The sequence below is a fragment of the Oreochromis niloticus genome, linkage group LG6 (genome assembly GCF_001858045.2).
Source record: "Oreochromis niloticus isolate F11D_XX linkage group LG6, O_niloticus_UMD_NMBU, whole genome shotgun sequence".
NCBI classification, from domain to species: Eukaryota; Metazoa; Chordata; class Actinopteri; order Cichliformes; family Cichlidae; genus Oreochromis; species Oreochromis niloticus.
The window spans coordinates 33,411,198-33,422,027 of record NC_031971.2 but is presented as its reverse complement, the minus strand read 5'-3'; the positions used below and the strand labels follow the sequence as shown (position 1 = coordinate 33,422,027).

At 41.8% G+C, this 10,830-nt stretch overlaps 1 protein-coding gene across 1 annotated transcript in view; it reads right to left on the bottom strand.

Moving 5' to 3' along the window:
- Nucleotides 1-600: 600 nt before the first annotated feature.
- The window catches only part of bcl11ab (BCL11 transcription factor A b), a 33,539-nt gene continuing 23,309 nt past the window's right edge, over nt 601-10,830 (bottom strand). Inside the window, exon 3 of the mRNA XM_003453793.5 lies at nt 601-5,961. Within this exon, the coding sequence (XP_003453841.1) occupies nt 3,980-5,961 (1,982 nt within the window). The 3' untranslated portion in view covers nt 601-3,979. The remainder of the gene's footprint in view (nt 5,962-10,830) is intronic.

The window sequence follows — 10,830 nt, the reverse complement described above, 5'->3', positions numbered from 1 at the left end:
CAACACCCACCCAACCAGCCTCACTTCCTTGCAACTCTGCTTTATCTCAACTGTCAACACCTGGCCTAAGCAGGAACCTCTCTCTATCTGTGAACTTTAATCTGGCCCTGCTAGGCAAACAGCACCAGGCTCGGACAAGGAAAGCGATTAGTCTGTCACATTGCCCTCCAGTGCTTCAGCAGGGTTAGGAGGAAACAGGGAAAGGAGTGGTTTGAAGAAAAAAAAGAGATTTGGACACAGGCACATATATAAAGTAAGATAAAGGATGATAAAAGTGAAGACCAAAGGCAAGAAGGACAAAAAGAGACAGAAAGAAAGCTAATGCTAGAGGTGTGGGTGGGGAAACTAGGGGGGTGGGGTAAATAGAAGTTTGCTGGAGATATAACACAGATCTTTAGCTGACCTGACAAGGCCACTGCCCACAGATATGATCGTAAACTTCCACCCTGATGACATGTGATTCAAGCTGAGCCATGCAAACATATCTGTGGAATGTATTAAAATGTTTATGTAACACTATTAATTGTCGTATACAGTATTGTGACCGTGCATGCTATGATAAAAAAAAAAAAGTAAATAAATAAAAGCACCAAATTCAAATATGTATGTAATACTTTTTATTATTTTTCAAGACAAAATGGCTGAGTGAAGAGAATAATGCAGACAACGGCTGAAAATAGAGTGGCATCTCCATAACTGAAAAAAAAACAACAATAAATTCTTTAATTCAAGCAAGAACTTGTAAATGTTGGTCAATGACCTTTGGTCATCATAGAAATTAAGCCATCACACTTCATCAGGAGAGAGAAAACTGAACAGATTTGTTTTGCAGTGACTGTGTTCTGAATGGAACATGCGTGTGTGTAGTCATAATAAATAATGTCAACCAATGCCAAAGGTCAACTTCAAGTTCAGGTTAGGACAAACAGCTTGAGAGTAAATACACAGGATGAAATTAGGTTGAAAACCTATCTGTACCTTAGTACCGTCAGCATGGATAACATGTACCAAACTTTTCTTCGCATGATTTCAGTTATTTAGAATATGCCTTGCATATGAGATGTACCATATTTAAATTATAAAGCACCGTGGATCTTTTGGCAATGAAAAAAACAACAATCTGTAGCAAAAAAAAAAAAAAAAATCTTTCAGATTAATGTTGAATTGATTGCATATGACAAAATGTCCTTAAAAAAAGCAAAACAGCTGGAATGTTTTTAGGTGGTACATGATCAAAGACAGTAAAAACTTTTCTACCAAGAAAACCCAACAATAGCTTGTATTACTGCATATAAAATGGCAGGAGAGAAAAATATATAAAACAAACTAAAAAGATATGTACAACCACCTGTTTTTACCTCATTGTGGTCACTCCAGCGGGACTGCCTGAAAAGGCCATCATATGACCTCTCACCCTTGGGGAACACCACAACATTTTATTTTTCAGAAATACTTATTTTCAAGCATACAAATTATTCACACTATATTATCCTGCCAAATTAAGAAAATATACGGTGGCAGCTTGTTGGGATTTTTTTTTTCACTACAGAAAAAGGGTACATTGAAACCTTTAAAGAGTACAGGCAAAACAGTTAAAAATACAGGCTCCAACATAAATACTATAAGTGCCTACACTAAGTGAACATTAATTTCAAATACCATTCTAAATACAGGAAAAAAAGTAGACCATAAATGTGTTTTGAACATAGGAACTTACATGAGTGTGCAATTTCCTATGTATTTTAAGTTCTCTCTATATATTTATATATCATAAATCTCTCCCCAATGCAAATTTTTGTTCAACCTGAAGACTTGTGTATAGTAAAGGCAAAAAACATGAGAGACATTACAGTTCATTACATAGTGATCAAGTCCTGGGTGTCTCCAGGACAGAAAAGAGAAACAACAATAAACAAACAAAATTTAAATAAGGTTCTCCCCTAAAGATATTGATGTTTTACTTTAAAAAAAAATCAACAGCACATTTTACTTATCTGTTTAAATCAAATTTGTAGAATTTTTATTTTTCTATACTGAGCAGTATATTTCTATAGTTTGTAGTATGAAGCAGGATGTTTCTATGGCAGTTCCTGCATTATTACTTCCAAGATCCAAACCGTTTATGTTTAGTTCTCAGAAGGAGACATGGCTGGCAACAGTTTCTAGTTCAACGTTCTTTTCTCTTTTTTTTTTCTTTTTTTTATTTTAATGCAAAGCAATGACACCACACTAATCTGTCAGCATAAGAGCTAGTTTTCCCTTGAGCGTCCGACTGTAAACTGGGAAAATTGAACAGTGCACGTAGGCAGTACCAGATCTGAAATCCGGTACTCATTTTATACTCAACCGACTGTACCTCCGATTAGAGAGACAGATACAGAATCCAAGGCAGAGTGACAAGTGCTATATCATCAACAATGACAGGGAGTGAAGACTAAAAAAAAACATGGCTACCATGCGTACGTCTAGACAAACGAAAAGAAAACTAAATGTGAAAACTTAAAACCGTGTCTGCGAGGGAAAGTTTCCTAATTTTTCCATATTCTTGTCCTTTGATTTAGAATCACATTTTGGATTTCAGTGTGAGTTGTTAAAGAAAATTTGGATTGCTAAACAGTTTCTAATATCTAATACCCTGACGGGAAATAACACTACAGCGACATAGATTTTTGAATTGTAGAGACACCTGGTAAACCCACTCCCCACTCACTACCCTGAACATCATCCACCCTTATGCTCTTACACCCACCCAACCCTCAACCGAAAAAATCTGTCTGGCTTACAACAACTAAATCCCACACTGGGGTCTTCAAGTGGCTGTTGGCGGACACCAAAGAAACATTACTCTGTGTTACTTACAAAAAACACCTGCAAATTGTTTAATTATCAAAGAAAATAAACTCTGGAAAATTAAGAGCTTTATGTTGGTAAAACAACTCATCAGAGTACCCCCTCAGTACGGTACACATGTACCAAAAAACATATTCACCTATACCAAAACTCTACACCAAACTCCTGCCCCTTTAAGCATGTAACATGCCCGTAAACAGAACTGTAATCTTGAAAAAAAAAAAATCTACAGGAGGAAAGCAGATAAATGATTCACCAGAGATACACGTAATCTTTTTTTTTTCTTTTTTTTCTTTTTGTTTTAGCTGGTTCTCTATGCTCCACTAAGTCAAACAAAACACAAGGGTCGTACAGGTGCTTGATGCAAGGACCTGCTTATTTCATATGTGCACAAAATGTTGTGTAATCTTTTATAGCTGAAACTCCGAGCTTATAGCAAAAAGGAGGATTAACTAATGCAGGTAAAATATCCAAGGCACTCGTTGTTGTCATTTCACACCATATTGTTAATTTCATTGCTGTTTGTAAAAGAAATATTTAATGGCGCCAGTGCCTAGCATTTCATAGGCAGCCTAATTCTCTCTATATATATTTATCATAACTAAATGTTGCATGGAAAATCTTTCACAAAGATCAGTTTTTAAGTGTGACCCTGCTTGTCTTGATGTTTTGATTATATGACACTGCCCACTATGTTTGAACTCAAAACTGTACATGATATGTAAAACAGTATGTACTGTATGCAGCATGGGTTTTCATAAGTCATTTTTTTATGTTGAAGAAATCAAAAGTATAAACAGCAACACATGTACAACCAAACCCACCAGCTGAGGACAATTTTCTCTCTAGGTAGCCAAAACACACAGAGCATGCTGTCCAGTTACAAAAAATACAAAACGTGTAAATTATTGCACAATAGAAAGGCTCAAAAAGTTTTAAGTGTGATGCAATAGTATTGCCCCGGTAATGGATCATGCATCTAGCTTCTTCCAGTCGGGATGAAAACAGGGCTGTACTGTGTACTGGTGTCTAACCCTGTTGTCCTTTCCCCTTACTTATTGGCTAGTTAGCCAGGGTTGCTTTTTAGCCAGAGGAGCTGAGAGAGAGCAACCAGCATGCTGCTCTTTGCCTACTCAGTCTTAATGTCATTAGCCAGAGGGCGGTCGCTGTGCCACTTTTTCATGTGTTTCTCCAGAGTGCTGTATACACTGAAAGGCATGTGGCAGATTTCACATTTGTACACGTCCTTGCCCATCTGTCCATGGGTCTTCATGTGACGGGTGAGCTTTGAGCTCTGGGCGCACGCATAGCTGCACAGCTCGCATTTGTAGGGCCGCTCTCCAGTATGACTGCGTCGGTGCACAGTCAAGTTGCTGCAGTTCTTAAACACCTTGCCACAAAATTCACAGGTGTCACTGCGGCGACCATCCTTCGAGCTTGGCCTGCCATTGCCGCTGACACCGTGGGGAGTGCTGGCCCCGCTGCCGGTGCCGCTCCGTACTGATGCGGCACGTTCCCCATCCAGTTCACCGGGTGGAGTAGAGAAGCGCAAGCTGCCGTTTTCTGAAGAGTGCTCAGATGAAGAGGCAAAGGGTGATTGTCTGGAGTCCCCACCTGTGAAGCTGATGAAGGGGTCCTTGAGTTGCCGGGAGGCAGCGTAGCCAGCAAGCCACTGAGAGTAGACGTTCTCCGTGTTTGGGATTGTGGGAGTGGGAGGGTCAAGGTCTTTCTCTACCTTGATGCGCTTGGACAGGGGACTGAGGGAACCAGGACTGACCCCTCCACCCAACAGCTTCCTGGACAGGTTGTCATTAGATAGAGGTCTCAAGCCATTGATAGTAGTAGTGGTTCCATCATCTGCCCGGTCTGACTCCATGGCTGAGTTTTCATCAACAGGCTCCCTGGATAAGCTCCGGCGATGTGGGTGCAGAGCCTCGCTGTTCTGGTGATGGCGAGCCCCTTCAAGCCTCAAGCTAAATCGATAGTCATTCCTTCCCTCTTCTTCTACTCCAGGCTTTCTCTCAATTTCCTCCTCCTCCCCCTCCTCCTCTTCTTCCTCCTCCTCATCTTCCTCTTCTTCTTCCTCTTCCTCATCATCTTCCTCTTCCTCCTCCTCCTCTCCATTTTCAGGCAGAAGGCCATTGTTCTCACTTTTGAACTTTGCCACCACTGACTTGAGTGCATCTGTGGCACTGCCCATCAGCTCACTCGTACCAGGTTCAGGGGAGCTAGCGGTTGAAAGACCATCATCTGACTTGGCATTAAGCAGTGAAGACTTACTCTGACAATGTGTCTTCATGTGACGTTTTAGTTTGCTAGCCTGTGTGCAGGCATGGTTACAGAGGTGACACTTAAATGGCTTTTCCCCTGTGTGGCTACGCCGGTGAACAATAAGGTTGCTCTGGAATTTGAAGGTCTTCCCGCAGAACTCACAAGATTTTGCTTTGAGAGGGGTGGTCGATTGGACTGCACTTGTTACAGGATTAGGTGTGGAACGTGAGCCAGAAGGTGACTGAGAGGTGGAGAGGGGAGGTGTTGCTGAAAATGGAGGCTTAGAACCTGGCTGAAAAGGCTGCAGCAGCCGTTGCATAGGGTTGGGTCTGTTAGGGGAAAGAGGCGGAGAACCTCCTGTGGCATTTCCGGCCAGCTCACGTAGACGTCTAGAAAAGTCCATGGTCTGAGGGGCTTCTAATGGCACAGAGTTCAGCCTCATCACCCGGTCAAAAGCACTGGGATGGTGTGTTGCCAAGGCTAAGTCATCAGGGCTGAGGTGATGGCGTGGTGGTGGGCTGAATAGCGGTGGCGTTCGGGGATAGCGGCCCTCACGAGGCGTGGACGCTGAATCCCGACCAGACCCAGAACCCGGCATTCTCAGGAGGCTGTAAGGACTGCCATCAGCCAAGTGGACAGCATGAAGGGGGGGCTGGGAGGAATTACAGTCACCCCCCATTCCGGGAGCTGCAGCCACACGAGGGGTGAGGGGGCTGCCGGGCTCGCTCTCCAGATAGATGCGGAAGCCATGGGTGTTCTGGGCATGCTGGAGCAGGAACCAGGCACTGGTGAAAGGCTGTTTGCATGTGGTGCAGGTGTAACTGCTGGGCTCATCTTTATCTGACAAAAAGAAACACACAGAGAGAAAATAAATGTAAACTGAGAAATTCAAACTATAAAAAGAACATTAGTCATTTTATTAACACTATATATTATTATAAAAGGAAACATGATGCTTAAATAATGCAAGTAGGGTTTTAAAATAGGTAAAGTAATTATCTAAAACCAAGAGAATATAGACTAATTTGACAACAGCCTATAAAATATCTGCGATCACTTCTGACCAGAACTATTATGATTAGACGAAGGTATTAAATAACATTTAAAAAACTAATTTTGCAATTGCAGTCTATTTAAACAGAGCAAATTATTCTTCTTAGTAAAATTGTTATTGCTCAGTATCACAGCTATAAAATGTGAAAACTGTGTGTGTGTGTGTGAATTTAGATTTAACACTTAACAGAACAAAAGATAAAACACAATTACAAGAGACAGGCGGCAAACACACAAATTACACGGGAAGAAGGCATAGGAATATTTAAAACAATAATTGACTTTCAATAGCACTTGCACACTGACCTGAGATTTGCCTGACAATGCACGCCTAATCTCGTTAAAAACACTCATCTCCCCTCCAAAGCCTTGTTTACAGAATTAGCAGGGCTAAAGTGGGACATGTATCTGATGCTGCATATTAACACTGAATACAAATAAGAGGTCACATGTTAATAAATTGTACCAGCGTTTATCACAAAAAACACACATTCACAGGAAAAAAAGAAGCGAAGAGGAAAATTGGGTATGTGTGTTTGTGTGTGGGTGGGGAGGCTCCTATGAAAATGCATTTCATGCATTACTTTTCTATTTCTGATATTTCATGCTTTATGGATTTATTTAAATCCTCTCAGGTGAATAGAAAAGGAGAAGAAGGAGAAAGAAGAAGTGAGAGATATGCAAAATAAGAAGCATCCGCCACTTGCAAATGTGCTCCCTCTTTCATCTTTTGGGTTTCTTATCATTTCTTCCCTTTTTTCTTCTTTCACTTGAGGGCATTTTTCTGAAGTCATTTGCCAATGCTGAACTCAAACCATGGCCATACTGTGTTTGAAGAGGGAAAACAAGGGAGCGGGAGAGAGGATGATAGGCTATGTGTGCCTGATTGAAACTATGGGTGATCCCTAAGATGGTGGATGGACAGTTTTGCATGTTTTAAGCCTTCTACTGTTGAGACAAAAGGGTGAGAGGGGCCAGAAAAATATAGTGACAGTCTAGAAGAAAGAGGAGGGATGTGGTGGATGAGCAACATAGGGAACGGATTGGTGTTTTTTGGTTTGTTTCTCTATCTTATGTGTCCAGAGTCAATGTGGCCCCCTCCGAACAATCTCACTTAAAGACCAGAACACAGCTAAAATGTGCACCCAATCAAACCTCCACACAAACCTTTTTCTCTTGACTGAAAAGAGTTGGAAGGGGGTATACTGGTAAATTATGGATCATTACAATCTGCAAAAATTACAGTTAATTGCTGCCACCTGCAAGGGGCTTTGACCCACTATGGAATTTTTCCATCATAAAAAAGCCATTTGCCCATACACATTTTTTCTCCCTCTCTCATAAGCACAAATAAAATGTGCCCATTACATTGACTGCTATATGTATGTTTCCTTATTATGTGTGTGTTTTTATGGCTTTAAGTAGAAAGCCCCGTGTCACTTGTAAAACAGTTGCAATAACCTGGCCTCTCCCGTTCACTTTGCTTTGATTCAGTGTACACACTTCCTCATCCCGGTCTTAATGTGCGAGCACAGAGTACATATATATGCATGAGGGGGGAAAATAGATTAATTTTTTTGTTATTGTGAAGGACAAGAAAGAAGGAGGGGCTGGCTAGAATGTGAGATGTCCATGTTTTTAGAGGAAAGTGAGCACTAAAGGATCATGGAAGTGAAGGAAGGAGGCAGGGGGAAAGGAAGGGAGCAAAGGAGAGAAGTGTGGCGTGAAGGAGACATTCCTAATGACAACCCACCATATTTCTGAAGGACACAAGAGCAACAAGACGGCACTTCAAAGCCAGTACTCAATTCATTTTCTTATGCATCAAAACCAGCATGTCTTGTGCTATGCAATCACTAGTCCATCTATAGACATTTGACAAACTGTGTTCATGCCACAAGCAGTGATGATAATTGTTATTCCCATCCGAGCAGTGGACACATTGATGGGCATCAACAAGCCAGACCAACACATGCCCAGATTTACAACAATGGCAGAGGAGATATCTAAATAAGCCCACTATTGTCCTTAATAGCTGTCCTCAAAGGGATGGAAGGACAGCTTTTCAAAAGGATAAAAGACATTCTGACGAGGCGTTTGATGGCCTTGAAGGTTTTTTTTTTTCCTTTTTCTGCTTGTATGGAGAAGCACGGAACTGTGCGAGGGAGGAAGGATGATCTTATAAATGAGTCTGTCCTCTAATAGAATAAAGGAAAGCTCTGCCTCGCTTTCTCAGTCCGTTTCTCTTCTTCTAGTAACTTTAAGTCTGTGATGAGTTAGGGCTGGAGAGCAGAAGAGCAAGAGAGCTGGAGCTAATGCTGAATCTACACGTCCCTTTGAAATAGGATCAGCAGAGAGGAGAAACCACACTGACAACCCCTTAGCTGCCATTTCATGGCAGGGGCTGAAAGAAGAGACTGTGAAGGAAAGAGCAGACAGAAAGAATATAGAAGAAGTGAGAAAGGGCAGGTGGTTTGGGAGCAAAAAGTTAGAAGGATGATAGAGAAAAGAAAAATAGAAAGTAGAAGATACACAGTCAAGGGAATGAAATGGGAGGTTAACAATTCCTTCAAAGCCATCAGTGCATTGCAACACAAAGCAGCGGGAGGCTATTATTGTGATATTAATGGACATTGCACTGATATCAGAGAGAAATGATTTGATCTAGGCCTGCTGCAAGGACAGAATAGAAATTATGATAAGTCAAAGAGAAGATAAGGTAGCCTCGCAGCACACTCACAAAACATCTTAGCCAACAATTTTGACCAAAGTCATACAGAATTCTGAAATTCTAGGCAACTGAGGAACACATTGCTTGTGCATATTCCTCTATCGTTAAAGGCCCATTCCCCATAACTAGTCTTACTTACACAAAGAGTAGCCATACCACCCTGTTCCACCTTATCCCATGAGCCCAAACACTGGCACAACCACAACAAAACCAAGTTACAGACACAAAGACAACCCACTGACCAAGTGCTGGCAAGTTAAAGATGCACTGACACAAAAATGTCAACAGCTTTCTCTTCCTCACCCACCACTCACAGATGTATTGTTTACTACTATTTAGCCACGCAATAAAAAGTTAGCAGACTTAGCATGACCTCCATCTTTATTTTTATTTTTTTTGTCCTTGACCAGTTGCGATAGTGGGCTGAGCCTGTCCTGGTGTGACCACGCAGCTTTCACTGATATTGGTCATTTAGCTAATGGAGGAATGGGCTAACAGGATTAGCTTGCTTGGCTTCCAAAGGAGGAGGAAGCCACAAAGACAGTAGACACGAGGGACACAGTGTGTCACTGCCATTTCTCAAAGTTATCAGTCGCTATGGCTCGAGAGAGCACTCACACACACCTGAAAAGTGATTATGCTAATAGAAGGTCTTTGCCAATATTCATAAGTGTTTATAGGTGTTGGAGTGAGTGCCTCGGGAAGATGGAGGGTTGTCAATACAGTGCCTCTTAAGAGTGCCTCAGCCGTAACTCCTGTTAATGTGATTACCACTCTGTTTATGTCATTAGGGTATTCACAGTCAGGGACTGGACAGGGGTGAAGGGTGAAGCAGGAAAGGAGAGGTTGAGGAAAAAGATGGGGGAGTAACAGAAGCTCACAATAGAGGCCTTCTTGGTGTTCAATGACTTTCAGCTCAGTTAACAACAGAACTGTAATTTTTCATTAGCAGCTTTAGAGATTAAGAGAATGATCTGTCATATGTCTCATACATGTTATCACCTTAAGTTGTTTTCTCTGTCTCTGCTTTTGTTTTTCTTTATGTGTGTGTGTGTGTGTGTGTGTGTCTGAAACCTGATAGAGCAAATGGGCTGGCCTTGACCTTCTTTCTTACTTCCATGTCTCGATCTGTTTGTCTGTGTTTCTCTGCCACAGCCACATACACCCAGCTCTTTGTCCCGGCCAGGCTCGTTATGGTGCGCTAAGCCACTGGCCACAGACAAAAGGCTTGTTTGACAAACACTTGTTCCTGAGACAAAGCCGGATGCAGGAAATACAGTTTACTAAACAGCAAACCAGCCAACACTGACTGGTGTCGGAGTCACACATTATACAGTATGGGGAAGCTGACCACTACTCACTACATAAGGCACAAATGTAGGGAAAGTGAAAAGGAGACACACAATGAGGGGGGGGGGAAAGAATGGAGAGCTAAAACAGAAAGGAACGGGGAAAGACAGAGGTAGACTAGGAGAAGAAAAGCAGCTGGCATGAGCAAGACAGGGGAGGGGGAGCAGATCTCCAGATAAAGATGCATGGTGGTCTTTGAAGGCCTGTGCCAGTATAAAGTAAGCTGCTGGCTGTAGCTTTGTTCCCAATCAGACTTTTACACTTCTTACCTTTCCTTTCTCCTTCTCATGAAAGGTGATAAGAGCAACAGTTGAGCTCGGGAGTTTTTTCTGAGCCACTAAGAAACCACAGATGGCACCCACACAGAGGCCAATGAATGAATGCGCCATACACAGTAGACAAATGTGTGTTCTCGTATAATTTTGTACCTTTTTTTGTAATCAGCACGCACACTCACTGTTAGAATGACTGCATGACTGTTTCCTGTAGTATCCATGCATTCATTTCTGTGTATTTGCATTCAACACACTTGCCAGAATAATTTTAAAATTAGCATCACTCTACGCTGTCTGTTT